The sequence below is a fragment of the Bos indicus genome, chromosome 17 (assembly GCF_029378745.1).
Source record: "Bos indicus isolate NIAB-ARS_2022 breed Sahiwal x Tharparkar chromosome 17, NIAB-ARS_B.indTharparkar_mat_pri_1.0, whole genome shotgun sequence".
Taxonomy (NCBI): Eukaryota; Metazoa; Chordata; class Mammalia; order Artiodactyla; family Bovidae; genus Bos; species Bos indicus.
In genome coordinates this window covers 54,096,904-54,113,152 of record NC_091776.1, presented here as the reverse complement: position 1 = coordinate 54,113,152, position 16,249 = coordinate 54,096,904, and the positions used below count along the sequence as shown (strand labels likewise).

The 16,249-nt window shown below is 41.5% G+C and overlaps 1 protein-coding gene across 3 annotated transcripts in view; it reads right to left on the bottom strand.

Moving 5' to 3' along the window:
* Positions 1 to 16,249, bottom strand: part of IFT81 (intraflagellar transport 81) — a 222,572-nt gene that overhangs the window by 92,307 nt on the left and 114,016 nt on the right. For all 3 annotated transcript variants that reach the window (XM_070769526.1, XM_019977956.2, XM_019977957.2), the window contains 4 exons: positions 8,399 to 8,648; positions 2,972 to 3,136; positions 2,341 to 2,444; positions 1,625 to 1,805 (listed from right to left, as the gene is read on the bottom strand). In XM_070769526.1, the coding sequence (XP_070625627.1) occupies positions 1,625 to 1,805; positions 2,341 to 2,444; positions 2,972 to 3,115 (429 nt within the window). In that variant the 5' untranslated portion in view covers positions 3,116 to 3,136; positions 8,399 to 8,648. Of the gene's footprint in view, positions 1 to 1,624; positions 1,806 to 2,340; positions 2,445 to 2,971; positions 3,137 to 8,398; positions 8,649 to 16,249 lie in introns of those variants that run through there.

Genomic DNA, 16,249 nt, shown 5'->3' with positions numbered 1-16,249 from the left:
CAAGTCTATAAATCAATCGTTCTAAAACTCTTCATTTAGAAAGGCAATGTGAATTTTTTATTAGGTCCTCCGCTAAAAGACTGGCTAAACATGTAAATCATTTCATACATACACTTCAAACATGCTTCAAGAACAAATATGACTTTAGTATTATTAATTCTTCCATTAATAATTAGTTTGCCATGGTTGATAAAAACTATTAATAAACTTCCTTCAGAGGAATTAGTTTCTATCAGATTTATTGATAGGGGAGGGTAGGGAGGAGAAAATAGTTCATGTGTACACTCTCTACTGCTTACATTGTGTAAAGCCTTCAAAGGCAGGGGCTGCAATGGTGCTGTGCTTTCTCAAGGCGTCTACTGTATTATTTGACGTAATTATTTGCATAAACTTTCAACCCTTGAAATGTCTTAAGAGATCAATACTGACTCTATTTTGAGTTACTGTCATGGCTACCCAAAATAACAAAATACATGGATAAAAAACATTTAGTAGATTGTTTCAACTCAACCAAATTTTGAGCCATATCATACAGAAGCAACCCTACAAAATTCTGGAGGAAAACAAAGATGGATAAGACATGACACCTGTCCTTAGAGATCTCATAAATCTACTGGGAGAGACAGATTGACAAACTATTAAAATTCACAACAAACTGGCACAAATTGGTCTAAAGACCTACTATAAAACAAAAGTACAAATGCTAAAGAGAAGCAAATTTTTTCTTTTAAATCTCAAGCCTAAATTCTCTAACTTCCATAGTCTGTTTCCATAGAGTGGTTTAGACAGTCTTCAATCAGCAACATGCTTTGAAATCCCAGGACCAGGAGCCTGACCAGCCAAAATCCTGTATAGTGAAGAGCTTTAACGTCTTAAGGCCAGAAACCCAATATCACATCAACACTCTGGTGAGGAAAGTACACTGAAATTGCAAATTCCCGGTTCTTTCTCTACCTTTTGCCTGATTAGGACATCCTTTGAGATCATAACCCCGGCTTCTTTGCCTACACACAATTTTTGAAGGTGCTCACAAGTCCCAATTCACCTGGTATAGTGCCAATTTATACCTTTTGCTCTGGTGTAATTATTATGATTTGGATGACAAATTATATATCACCTAAATAATTAACAAAGTATTCTGCAGTTCCAAGCCCAGGATCCCATCTACCCACAATTTTTTTTTTTTTTAAATCCATGTGTTTATTCATTCAAGGACATTTTAAAATTTTAGTTAAACTTTTGAGGTAATGGCAGATTCAGTTGTAAGAAACAGTACAAAGAAAGTCCACATGCCCTTTATTGAACCCCCACCCTCATGGTACTGAGTTGGTCAAAAAGTTCATTTAACTATGCACAATTCCTAAGTAATAAATTATTCTAAAATCCTAATTTCAGGATTTTTTCTATCCACATGCTCTATCACCAAAAAGGTACTGGTGTTCAGAAGTCAATATTTTCAGAGTAATTACAGGTGAAAATTATTGATAATAATTTATCCTTTTGGATAATACTATATCCAATGGAAATACAGAAACAGCAAATAAACTAAAGTGAGATCAATATATATTTGAAACCTTGAAAGTCATTACATATAGCTTAAAAATACCATTTATATATTGTATACCTGTTTATTGGTATCAGCCACGGTTTCATCCTGGAGAAACTCACTTGGTACCTCAAGTTTTATTAAAAAACGAGCTAAATATGCTCTTTTCTTCAGTTCATTAGTTCTCTGAAGAAGCCAGTGGAGCACTGGGTAAATTACAGGTTTACTTCCAATCACCAGACCCTGACGAAAGGTACTCCTATAAAAAGAAAATACACACACACACACACACACACACAGAGGCTTATAAGTAAACCTTGAAAAGAGTTAACATTTGCTCAAATCCAATTTACACTTTTCCTTGACTATTTTAAAAAGATAAAACCAAGGCTATTCTAAAGTAAGTCTGCACATTGACAATAATCATAAAATTAGTCCCTTAATACATCACTGGAATATATGAGGAGGTTGTTTTGGAACCATTAACTGGTCAGCCCTAATACTTCACTTCACTGACTGGACAGGTTTAAATTGTAGCTTTTGTATAGGATGGCAGATAAATGATAAAATAGAAACATGGATTTGCCTGACTTTTTTGATTAAGAGAAAGAACTGACTCACTTAAGACTCCCACATGACAAAATAACATTAAAAAAAATCAAGATTATTTTGAAATCCAGTGATTTCATGAGGCCACTGACTTAGGGAAAACAAGCATTGTCAGAAAGACTGACTATGAAGGTTTGGATATTAAAGTACAGCTCTAAGAAAGCAACACTTGGTCAGCTCCTTACATGTCTGCAGCATTTCCTGGAGGTTTGTATTTAAGGATACCAAGAAGGCTCAACATCCTTTTGGCTGTTTGCTCTGGCATCTCCTCTCTGATATCAACAACTTGCTAACAAATAAAGAAATTGAAAAAATGTTATTATGCAAATATAGCAAAGTACAATATTGAAACTCACTGACAAAATTGTTCTGCTAGAGCATAACAGTCACAATGGTCTCTTCATAAAACAGATTAAGTATGGAGGCTTCCAGATTCCAAGGGAGGGTACATACAAGCTAGATCAGGATTCATACTAAGAATGCCAAGCTTAAGAAAGTCTCCAGTGGAAAAGACCAGTGTATATGAGACATGAGCTAACTTGCAACACAATAAAACCTTTTGTAAAAGCATTTTCATTCCGGAACCAAATCTATTTATGTTTGGAACTGCACAAATAATTTCTAAGTAAGGTACAAGGAGGTAATTTAATTTTTGAGCTAGTAGAGAAATTTTAAAGATCATCTACTATCACTTTATAGGAATGGAAAACTAGGCCCAGAGAGGTTAAATAATTTGCCCCAAAGTTACAGATATTTAGTGGCAGAAACTTGCTTTCTTGCCACCCTTTTCATCACAGAGAAAAAGAAAACTCTTACCTTTGGATCAATCTCAGCCAGAACATCATTGAGAACTTGTAATAGTTGCATTGGCTCCAAGGAATCAAATGTGATTAAATTATAGTTCTTCCTAAAAGGTTCCTTATTGAGATTGTCCACGATGAATTTGATTTGATCACTCATAATTAGGTCTTATAATTTAAACTAAACAGTAAAAATACAGGAAAAAAATCCTCAATATTGGAAACAAAAATTCTGTATTAACAAAATATAGTCACCAGAAGGTCAATATTAAGTTCATAGGAAGTAGGCATGGAATATATTCTACATGGAATACAAAATGCTGTGAAAAGAGTTATTTTATTGAAAGAGTATGCGGACTTTATTAGGAATGCTATAGTACATATTGATAATATTCAACAACACGTTTTTGTATATGCATCTGATAGCAATCATCTGAATTAACATGGACAAGTGAATATAAAACCCACCCACATTAACATTTCTTCCATTCAGCTCCACAATTTCTACTCAGGGGTAAAACTCAGCCTGTAGACATGCTTCAATTTTTTTTTTTTAATTAGCAGCCCACATTAATCCAAGTTTCCAAATTCTCTAGATAATCAGATCTGGGAACCCTGGACCCATTATATGGCCACAATCAACTGAAGCTGGGTGAGTGAGTGAAAGTTGCTCAGTCATGTCCAACTCTTTGCGACCCCATGGACTATATAGTCCATGGAATTCTCCAGGCCAGAATACTGGAGTGGGTAGCCTTTTTCTTCTCCAGGGGATTTTGGGATCAAACCCAGGTCTCCTGCATTACAGGTGGATTCTTTACCAGCTGAGCCACAAGGGAAGCTGGGTAGAGGTTACAAACTTCAGCCTTAGGTATGCCTTCTTTGAGCTTCCCAGGTAGCTCAGTGGTAAAGAATCCACCTGCCAATGCAAGAGATGTGGGTCAGGAAAATCCCCTGGAGAAGGAAATGGATACCCACTCCAGTCTTCTTGCCTGGGAAATCCCATGGACAGAGGAGCCTAGAGGTCCATGGGGTCATGAAAGAGTCAGACATGACTTAGGGACTAAACAGTATGTGCTCTTCACATATTGGAAGGACTGATGCTGATGCTAAAACTGCAATACTTGGGCCACTTGATGTAAAGAATTGACTCACTGGAAAAGACCCTGATGCTGGGAAACATCGAAGGCAGGAGGAGAAGGGGACAACAGAAGATGAGATGGTTGGATGGCATCACCGACTCGATGGACATGAGTTTGAGCAAGCTCCAGGAGTTTGATGAACAGGGAAGCCTGGCATGCTGCGACCCATGGGGTCGCAAAGAGTTGGGCACAACTGAGCGACTGAACTGAACTGACTGAAGTCACTTTAGTTGTGTCCAACTCTTTGTGACCCTATGGACTGTAGCCCACCAGGATCCTCCAACCATGGAATTCTCCAGGCAAGAATATTGGAGTGGGTTGCCATGCCTTCCTCTGTTCCTCCTGACCCAGGGATCAAACCTACATCTCTTTCCTCTCCAGCACTGACAGGCAGGTTCTTTGCCACTAGCGCCACCTGGGAAACTCAAGCTCAATTTAGCATTCCTCAGTTTTGTTTCCAAATTGTTACCTTCAGTTCAGTTCATTACAGTTCAGTTGCTCAGTCGTGTCTGACTCTTTGCGACCCCATGAATCACAGCACGCCAGGCCTCCCTGTCCATCACCAACTCCCAGAGTCCACCCAAACCCATGTCCATCGAGTTGGTGATGCCATTCAGCCATCTCATCCTCTGTCGCCCCCTTCTCCTCCTGCCCCCAATCCCTTCCAACATCGGGGTCTTTTCCAATGAGTCAACTCTTCGCATGAGGTGGCCAAAATATTGGAGTTTCAGCTTTATCATCAGTCCTTCCAAGGAACACCCAGGACTGATCTCCTTTAGAACAGACTGGTTGGATCTCCTTGCAGTCCAAGGGACTCTCAAGAGTCTTCTCCAACACCACAGTTCAAAAGCATCAATTCCTTGACACTCAGCTTTCTTCACAGTCCAACTCTCACATCCATACATGGCCACTGGAAAAACCATAGCCTTGACCAGATGGACCTTTGTTGGCAAAGTAATGTCTCTGCTTTTGAATATGCTATCTAGGTTGGTCATAACTTTCCTTCCAAGGAGTAAGCATCTTTTAATTTCATGGCTGCAATCACCATCTGCAGTGATTTGGGAGCCTAAAAAAATAAAGTCTGACACTGTTTCCACTGCTTCCCCATCCATTTCCCATGAAGTGATGGGACCAGATGCCATGATCTTAGTTTTCTGAATGTTGAGCTTTAAGCCAACTTTTTCACTCTCCTCTTTCACCTTCATCAAGAGGCCCTTTAGTTCCTCATCACTTTCTGCCATAAGGGTGGTGTCATCTGCATATCTGAGGTGACTGATATTTCTCCCGGCAATCTTGATTCCAGCTTGTGCTTCTTCCAGCCCAGCGTTTCTCATGATGTACTCTGCATAGAAGTTAAATAAGCAGGGTGACAATATACAGCCTTGACGTACTCCTTTTCCTATTTGGAACCAGTCTGTTGTTCCATGTCCTGTTCTAACTGTTGCTTCTTGACCTGCATATAGGTTTCTCAAGAGGCAGGTCAGGTAGTCTGGTATTCCCATCTGTTTCAGAATTTTCCACAGTTTATTGTGATCCACACAGTCAAAGGCTTTGGCATAGTCAATAAAGCAGAAGTAGATGTTTTTCTGGAACTCTCTTGCTTTCTCCATGATCCAGCAGATGTTGGCAATTTGGTCTCTGGTTCCTCTGCCTTTTCTAAAACCAGCTTGAACATCTGGAAGTTCACGGTTCACACATTGCTGAAGCGTGGCTTGGAGAATTTTGAGCATTACTTTACTAGTGTGTGAGATGAGTGCAATTGTGTGGTAGTTTGAGCATTCTTTGGCATTGCCTTTCTTTGGGATTGGAATGAAAACTGACCTTTTCCAGTCCTGTGGCCACTGCTGAGTTTTCCAAATTTGTTGACATATTGAGTGCAGCACTGTCACAGCATCATCTTTCAGGATCTGAAATAGCTCAACTGGAATTCCATCACCTCCACTAGCTTTGTTTGTAGTGATGCTTTCTAAGGCCCACTTGACTTCACATTCCAGGAGGTCTGGCTCTAGGTGAGTGATCACACCATTGTGATTATCTGGGTAGTGAAGATCTTTTTTGTACAGTTCTTCTGTGTATTCTTGCCACCTCTTCTTAAAATCTTCTGCTTCTGTCAGGTCCATACCATTTCTGTCCTTTATTGAGCCCATCTTTGCATGAAATGTTCCCTTGGTATCTCTAATTTTCATGAAGAGATCTCTAGTCTTTCCCATTCTGTTGTTTTCCTCTATTTCTTTGCATTGATCGCTGAGGAAGGCTTTCTTATCTCTCCTTGCTATTCTTTGGAACTCTGCATTCAGATGCTTATATCTTTCCTTTTCTGCTTTGCTTTTTGCTTCTCTTCTTTTCACAGCTATTTATAAGGCCTCCTCAGACAGCCATTTTGCTTTTTTGCATTTCTTTTCCTTACATCCTTTCAAACTTCAGCTGACAGAAATAAGCACTACTCCCTACATAGTTTTTCCACCTTTGCCTTCAGTTAATGCTGCTTTTTCTGACTAGGGCTGTTTTCCCTTTCCCCCATCTCCAGAGGTGCAAAACCTTACCATTTTTCAAGCCCTGTTCAAGGCCAGGCAAGAATACTGGAGTGGGTTGCCATTTTCTTCTCCAGGGGATCTTCCCAACCCAGAGATCAAATTCAAGTCTCCTGCATTGGCAGATGGATTCTTTACCTCTGAGCCACCAGGAAGCCCACCTGAAGACATATCTGTGCCTAATTCTATCTTTGAATTTACCTCTGAGCCACCAGGAAGCCCACCTGAAGACATATCTGTGCCTAATTCTATCTTTGAATTTACCTCTGAGCCACCAGGAAGCCCACCTGAAGACATATCTGTGCCTAATTCTATCTTTGAATATGGCATATAAAACAGCGACTTCTTCCACTAGAATGAATTTGTTCACAAGCCCAAGGCCAGAAAATAAGCATAAGCCTAAACAAGATGGTAGTGAGGAAGATTATAACTTTTTAAAATTGATTATCTGATTATTTAATGGCTGAAACAACTTAACCATGGCTTCTAGTGTTTCTTGCATGCAGACATCATGTGTTTAGTATGGGGGAAAGTGGTAGAAATTTGCAGACAGGCAGTTTTTTAGAGTAGCAGTTTTAAAAAATGAATGTAACAGTGAACTGCCAAAAAAAAGAAATAAGGAAAAAGATATTTCAGTGTTCCCTAATAGTTTTTAACCATGAAATGAAGAGATGCTAATTTACTTAAGACATTAGTTGGAGCTGCATGCATCTTGCTCTGAAACAGATTTTTTAAATTGGGTAGGTAGAGTTGGATACTTAGAAAACATCAAAATGTACAAGTATCATCATTTTCTCATAATTAAGATAAAATTATGAGTAAATGATTGTATTATTTTTGAAAAATAAGGCAAAAGATGGTAAAAAAAAAAAAAAGGATAACCAATGTGGTTTAAATTTTTAAGGTTTCCTTTAAGCTATAAAAGGAAAACCTTTAGAGAAATAAAAATCCACACTGGAGATGCAAATTTTCCACTGTGTATTTTAAGTAAAAGTTCACGTCACAACCTCCACACATGGATATACTCAATTTTTCATTCTTTAGAAATTATATATATGTAAAAATTGTATGTATATAAAACATAACACATACACACATATATATTTTTTTTCCCCTTCCAAAACCCAAAATACTAGGATAAACACATAAAACGTTACTAGGAGAGGAAAAGAAACCAGTTGATTTTCACTCCTAGCTGCCCACCAGCTTTCAGATGGTCACCCGCTAAGGACAAAGATGTACTGAATAGGTAGGTTGTCTATGCCCAGTGGGTTCTCCGCTCTAAAATTAGCAAAAGCAATTACTCTCCCTGTTCCAGCGGAAAGTCGCCTCACTAATTCACAAGCACTCACCCACATAAGAACCCGAGGGGGTGGGGGAGAATTAAAACCAGGACGTGCGTTTATCTGGCACAACTCGGGACAGAATCAGCGCTGTCCGGGTCCCAGGCTGGCACGAGCCTCCTAAGATTCCCCAAAATAGTTCCCCCGCCGCTTCCCGCCCCTGGGGCTCGGGAGAGGGGACAGAAGATCCCATGTCTGACCCAGGCACCTCGCGAGGGCTGCTCTGGGCTCCCCTACGGTTCATCTTGTTGGGGAGCCGCCTGGATCACTGCGAGGCCCCACAGGAGCTGACCCCCGAAGTGGGGGGTTTAACTGCTGCGACCCCCTCCACTCTCGAGGTGCCGCACTGGAAAGCGAAAGGGGAGGAGGAGGAAGTTCTCTCCTATTCCGGGGTTCAGGGGAGTTTCCGACCGCGACTTGGCGACGTTACCTCAAATTCTCCTCACGAAACCACTTTACCCCCACACGAGGCATCCAGGCTCTAGTGGGTTCCTAGAGACGAGCTCCTTGGCAACGGTTGCTAGGCCGTGGACACGTCACTTCCGGAGGGGAGGGTTGGCGCGTTTCCGCGAGGCCCTTGGCGGGCGCGCGCAGTGAAGCCGAAGCTCCGGATGCGAGATGCGGAGAGTGCGGGGCCCAAGTTCAAAGCGTTTCGCAGGTTCTGAGCCACTGCAGACAGCCTAGAGAATTAGGAGTTGTTACGGTGGCAATAAACTTTCGCAAATGTCCTGCAGTTTGCAGTTTACGAAATACTCTTTTCATTATTATTATGTTGTTTAGTCCATAAGTCTTGCGGACTCTGCAATCCTATGGACTGGACCCTATGGACAGGCTCTGTCCATGGCATTTCCCAGACAAGAATCCTGGAGTGGGTTGCCATCGCCTTCTCCAGGGTATCTTCCCGACCCAGGGATCGAACCAGCGTCTCCTCATTGGCAGGCAGGGTCTTTATCCCTGAAGCATCAGGGAAGCCCCTCTTCATTACTAACCCATTTTAAATTCCTGTGCCCTTTCCCTCTCTCCTCCTCCCCTCTTTCCTGCCTTCCCTCCTTCCTTCACCAAACATCTGGTGATGACTTCTTTGAGGCAGGGCCAGCAGGATTTGGGTTGAGGAAGCATTTGGCCTGGGCTTCAAATTTAGATTTTTGACATAAATATCTCCGAATTGGGTTATACATGGAATAATTGTAGAGTCTCCGGTGGGATTAACAAAAGACACATTCATCATCGAGATTTCTGCTTCTTTGTCACATTATTGGGCCACATAGCCTGTATTGGGAATTAATTTTTTTCTTCCACAATTTAATATGGAGAGAAACCAAAAAAAAAAAAAAAGTAAATGGCCTAAGGCTCTTTGGTTTCTGAGAGCCTATTTTTAGGCCCCTGCAGAAATGAATAAAGTCCTCCTTACCTTTCCAAGGAGTTCACATTCTATGAGATAGGGGAGAGGAGATCTTAATGCCCAGATCACAGAGGAGGCCAGGAAGTCTACAGAAGCAGACAGAACCCTAGGATTTTACTAACTGGTGTTAGGAAAGAACTTAGTTGGTGAATGGTATTTTGAACTGCGCCTATCAGAATGGACACCACTGTACTTTGTGATGTCAGCTGGCAGTGAAGAAATGAGAAGAAGAAGGAAAAAAATGAAACTCCTCACCCTCTGAAAACTTAATAGCCCGCTCAAACATCTTGGAAGAAACCAACTACGGATTTAGCATCAGACTTACAAAATAAAGCAAAACAAAACAAATTCCATATTAGGCATCTCCTGTATGCCCTGCTCTGTGCTGGCTTCTGGGAATGCAATGGAGGGCAGGGAATTACCTGGCCCCTGACTTCATGGAGCTGACAGTCTATGCAGGAAGAGTGACAGTTAAATGGGCAACACCAATACAACAACAATAAATGCTATAAAGAAGGATCCAATGATGGGAGAGTCCAGATGAAGGGTCTCAAGTTTATTTGGAGCTGAAGGGATTGTACTGTCAGGAGAGGTTCCATCAGACAAAAAGATGTTTAAGGGTCAGTAAAAAGTAGCCAAACAAGAAAGGGGAGAGGTTTTTTTGGGCAGAGGGAACAGAACATTCCAAGATGGGTACATCACTGGCTGCAGGGCGCTTGGAGAGAAATTAAAGACAGGTCCCAGCTCACAGATGCTCAAGACGAGTTAAAGAAGGCAACACTGAAAACCTTGAAAAGTTAACTCTGGACAGTTAACCTTGAAAAGTTAACTCTGGATGGTAAACAACAATAAAAGATGCATGCCATTGTCATGTCTTTGCGACCCCACGGACTATTGCCCTCCAGGCTCCTCTGTCCGTGAAATTTCCCAGGCAAGAATACTGGAGTGGGTTGCCATTTTCTTCTCCAGAGGATCTTTCCACCCCAGGAATCGAACCCATGTCTCCTGCACCTCCTGCACTGGCAGGTAGATTCTTTTACCACTGCACCACCTGAGAAGCCCAAAAGATGCATACAAGGGATGATGTGATTACTTGACCCTATTGGGTATGTTAGGAGATTTTCCTGGCTACCTGAATTTGGAGCTTGGATTGCCATTGTATGGCTTCACTTGAGATTTCATTTCCTCATCTATAAAATGTGGCCATATAATTCTTTCCTAAAAGGGTTGATGTGAAGATTAAGTGAGTTGATATGGGTTTTGAGATTAGAACAGTGCCTGACATTAGAAGAGATAAGTACATGCATGCATGCTCAGTTGCTCAGTCGTGTCCAACTCTTTGCAACCCCATGGACTGAAGCCTACCAGGCTCCTCTGTCCATGGGATCATCCTGGCAAGAATACTGGAGTGGATTGCCATTTCCTTCTGGGTTGGATCTTCCCAACCCAGAGGTCGAACTAGAGGTTCCTACATTGACAGGTGGATTCCTTACCACTGTGCCACCTGGGAAGCCCAAGATAAAGACATCTTACCACCCCCCACCAATTTTTTTTTTTTAAAGATACCCTATATGTGAGACAGCAAAAGAGACAGAGATGTATAGAACAGTCTTTTGGACTCTGTGGGAGAGGGCGAGGGTGGGATGATTTGGGAGAATGGCATTGAAACATGTACATTATCATATGTGAAACGAATCACCAGTCCAGGTTCGATGCATGATATAGGGTGCTCAGGGCTGGTGCACTGGGATGACCCAGAGGGACGGTATGGGGAGGGAGGTGGGAGGGGAGTTCAGGATGGGGAACACATGTACACCCGTGGTAGATTCATGTCAATGTACTGCAAAACCACTACAATATTGTAAAGTAATCAGCCTCCAATTAAATAAATTTTTTTTTAATTTAAAAAAATAAATAAAAGATACAGTTAGATTTGCTCCTTCTATAGTCTACGAATGTAGGCTATACAAAGATGAGTGACTTTTCCAGTAGTTTTTAGTCCTTCTCTGCCTACTGCTGCTATTATGAAAACACTATACATGTCAGTTATAAGAATGCAATCCTGGGCTTCCCTGGTACCTCAGTGGTAAAGAATCTTGCCTGCCAATGCAGGAGATACGGGTTTGGTCCCTGGTCCAGGAAGATCCCACATGCTTCAGGGCAAGTAAACCTGTGTGCCATAACTATTGAACCTGTGCTCCAGAGCCCAGGGACCATAACTACTGAAGCCAACAGGTCCTAGAGCCTGTGCTTCGCAACAAGAGAAGCCACCCCCGTGAGAAACCCTCGTACCAGGCTTGCCACAACTTGAGAAGAGCCCACGTGGCAACAAAAACCCAGCCCAGCCAATAAATAAAGAAATAAAGTGATATTTAAAAAGAATGCAATCCTGTGTAAATTCAAGTGAGCAATGGAATCTACTCTTTGTTCTCAAACTTGAATTGATTTTATGCTTAATGTGATTGCTTTGAAACACAGGAAAGAATTTGAAGCCAGTCTGCATGCTGCCTGGGATCCATATACTGGGAAGTTATTATTCCAACTAGAAGCAAAGAAGACAGGCATAGAGCGGCCTTGAACATGTTGGGTCCCCGCCTATCTATCAGGCCCACACACAGGACAAAGGAAGATTTTGCAACCATCCTTTGATTCATTTAAGATAAAAAGATTCACTGAGGGATCCAAGAAGAACCTATCAGCAATAATTTCACAACTATGAAGGCATTGCTGATTATATCCCAAGTTAAGCCACCCACATGTATTCTTTTTTTCCCCTTAGGTTCTATATTGAGTCTTCCCTGTAAAGAAGATGCCACTTGGCTGAACTATAGTTGACATTTTTAATAAGTGAAAGGAAGTCCCAGTCACATGAGACAGCCTCTCTGAGAGATTCCTCCTCCTACCCTGACCCTCTCTCTTTTTAATAGCTTATTAAGATAAAGCCCACATACATACAATCCACTCATTTAAGTATACGATTCCATTGCTTTTACCATATTTGCAAAGTTGTGCAACCATTACCTCTATCCAACCCCAAAACATTTTCACTGTGCCTGAAAGAAACCCCATTCTCTTTAGCCATTATCTCCCAGTTTGCAATTAAAAAAAAAAAAAACAACCCACCACTTCTCAGCCCCTGGAAACCATCCATCTGCTTTCCTTCTCTATGGATTTGTCTTTTCTGGACATTTCATATAAATGGAACCATAAAGTATGTGGTTCTTTGTGTCCGGTTTCTTTCACTTAGTTGCAGTATTTTCAAGGTTCATCCATATTGCAGCAAATATCAGTACTTCCATTCTATGGCAGAATAACATTTCATGGTATGGATTTTTGTTCATCTGTTTATCTATTAATAGACATTTGGATTGTTTCCACTTTTTGGCTACAATAAACAGTGTTGCTATGAACATGTATGTACATACCTCCACTCTCATGGATAAAGCACTTCCATTGGCTAAATCAGATAAGCAGTGTATGCACATCGGGGACATGGGTTAATGAAGGGGTGGCCTTTCTTGGATTTGTCTTTTCCTTTCAATTATTGTTAATTTTGGCCTCTGGGTTGCTCGTTGTTGCAGACTATAGGACCCAAGGTGTAGATTCTTTAGAGTTTTTGGTTGTAAAACAGACTGTTGTTGAAACCTACTCTTCCCTTGCTATCAAAGCACTAAAATTCCCAATCTGCTTCTCAAAGTCCCCTAATAAGAAAATGCTATTATTTGGTATTATCACCAGCCTCCAGTGGAGGAGAAGGTGGGAAGAAGTGTGGAGGAGATGAGACAGAAACTGGAAGCTGCCCCTTCTAGCTCCCTTATTTAACCTTCTAGATACTACAAGGTCCATCAACAGTTATGCACCTCTGCTCTGGTTATTCAGAGGGGGAAAAAATCACTCTTAGTCAAGTGCCTTTTCAAGACTGAGTTTAATATTAAAGTAAAAATAAGGAGATTGGTCATTATTTCATGTAATTGTGAAGTCCAAGGAAATTACTACCATCAGGTATGGCTTGATCTAGGAGCTCAGTGATGTCATCTTAACTTTCTTTCTCACTCTGTCTTAACTGTTTCTCATTCCCACTTTTCTCTGAATGGGCTGTTAGTAGCAAGAGGCTTACATTCTTCAAACCTAGCAACCTCAATAAAAGAATCTTTAGGGGAATTCCCTGGTCTTCTCATTGCCACGGACCCAGATTTGATCTCTGGTCGGCGAACTAAGATCCCACAAGCCATTCCCCCACAAGTCACATAGTGTGGTAGGGGAGAAAAAAAAAAAAGGAGGATCTTTGCTTCCATGGTTCCAGAAAATTCCCAGGGCAAACTCTCAATGGTCTTAAGTGTGTCTGATCATTCTTGAATCAGTTGTTATGGCTCTGATAAACATAGTAATAGATGGGGTAAGGGCAGTTTCCCAAAAGAAAGGGCTGGATTTTCTTACCAGAGGTATAGATACTGTTCAAACAAGAACAACAGATGTCCTGTTCAGGTGGTCTGGGAAGGTGGTTAAATCTTAAAAGCTGGGTAAGCACAACCAGAAGAGGAAGAAATGAGTCTGTACTTATTGTGGGGTGTTTGTGTATCAGTGTAAACCTTCTCCCTGATTTCCTTCCAACAAATTATCTTCCTTCAATGCAAGCTTCCAGCATGGGCCAAATGAGATCTTGGGATAACAGCAGACCCTCAACATCCCCATAAAAATCTGACAATCCTATGAACTTAATGTCTCCAGCCCCTTCTCATTTCAGAACTTTCCAACAAGAACTTTCCTGTGCAGAGTACAGGGAAGCCAAGCCAATTTTCTGTTTTGGGTATTAAATTTAGACCTTTCATTCTGACCATGAGATATTTCTGGATTCTTCATGAGTATTCAGTGAATGCCAGTTTTCAAGATGCTATCCCATCTGGGGCTACTCTGCATACTGCCCACTTTATCTCATTCTCTTAAACCGGAGAAAAATGACCCAGACACAGGAACAAATTCAGAAGTGGGGTATTCTGTTATCCATTAATGTTATCCATTTAATGCCTTTGCCATCTAGGTTATTTGGAGATGAAAGAAATTAAAATTAAATGGAAACCTATTCAGTTTTGCAGAGAGGCTAAATTGTCTCTGCTCTGGCAATTTAATCTTGTGGGTATGTTTAGTAGCAGAATGTGCTTTCCTGAAAGGTTAAAAGGTAAATCATATGTGAAACATTAAACTGAATGGATGAGATTCCAGAGATCTTATTAAGTGCATGCCTGGTACGACATTTTTGTCACATGGTTTTTTAAAATGGGTTTTGTGAGATTAATGGGGAATGCAGAGAAGCCAAAATAATATGCAATTCATATTAGTTCCTTGGTTATAATTATGGCTTGAAATATAGAATGCACCTAACATTCTTACTGGGCTCAAATAATAAGTATAGCATCACTTATTGAGTGCTTACTGTATGTTAGGAACTTTGTTAAATAATTCATGTATGTGTCAGAATTTATTAAAATATTAATTTATGTGTGTACTCCTTCTGTTTCCCCTCCTCTTGAAACAATCTGCATCACCTTGAGTTTTACAGGCCAAAATTAGAAGTTGCCCTTACATCTTTCATAAAGGTCTGAAGTCTTTAGGGGAGCTTATACTGGTTGTCCTCAGGGTGAGTGCAGACAGGGAAGTTCAGAGTAAGAATAGAGAAATGAGATGCTGAGAAGATTGGGAAAGCAGCACAGGTGGTAGGTTTGGGGTAGCTCTTAAGAAGGTGGAAATACCCGCAAGGAGGCCACTTCATCCATCTGGTGGCTTCCAGTGTGACCTAAGCTTACCTTGTCCCAGGTCTTACATGGAAGCATCAATTCCATTGGACCTAAAAGGACCAGGCACCCCAGGATGATGGGTGGGTGACCTCACAGTAAGTCACTGTGATGGGCCATTGACAAAAGACTATGAGTGATTCCCCGAGGCTTTTGTCACGGCAAAAAACCCAGAACCTTGGCATCCCCCAGGAACTGTGTGAGGCAGAGAAACTCAGCACTGACAGAATGGGGGCTCAGAGTTGGATTTCAGCTGATTATCAAACAACATACTTCCTCCAACAAATCTGAGACGTGAACTAAAATGGGTGACCTCTGTATCAGTCAGTTCCCTGGCAGGATAAAGATGGCACATTCTGGGCAATGGTGGAGAGCTTAACAAAGGACTATTTATAAAGGTGTGGGCAGGGTTTAGGGAAACCAACAAGCATCCAGCAACAAAGGCAGTCATGCGTCCCTAAGCCTGAAGCAGCGAGAGAAGGGACCAGGTACCAGAAGCCCAACCCGGCCCCTGTGGGGGTAAGGTTGCTCAAGAGGAGCAACCTCTAGGTGCAGCCAGTCTTGGCCTCAGTCTCCTCCCACCCTCTGATCTCCTGCTTGGCCTCCTGTTGGCTAAACCTGACAGGGAACCAAAGGAGCAGGCAACCACTTGAGATTATCCATGCAGACTGGCCTTCCAAGGGAGAAAATGGCAGGGTGGAGATCTGGAGGGGCAGATGGACTGAATTATAAAGCAAATTATACAATCAAAATGATGGGCAGAAAGGCCTTGTCAGGTCAACCAAATCACCTCCACATGGCCAAGCTGCCCTGATTCTCCAGCTGAAGTTCCAGGCATCTCCTTGAGTTAGGTCTAATTTCATTTCTGCACACTGCCCACACCCACATCATCTCATTTAACCTTCATGATAGATTTGCAAGGACAGTATTGCTTTTTCCATTTTTTTTTAAATTTTATTTTATTTTTAAACTTTACATAATTGTATTAGTTTTGCCAAATATCAAAATGAATCCGCCACAGGTATACATGTGTTCCCCATCCTGAACCCTCCTCCCTCCTCCCTCCCCATACCATCCCTCTGGGTCGTCC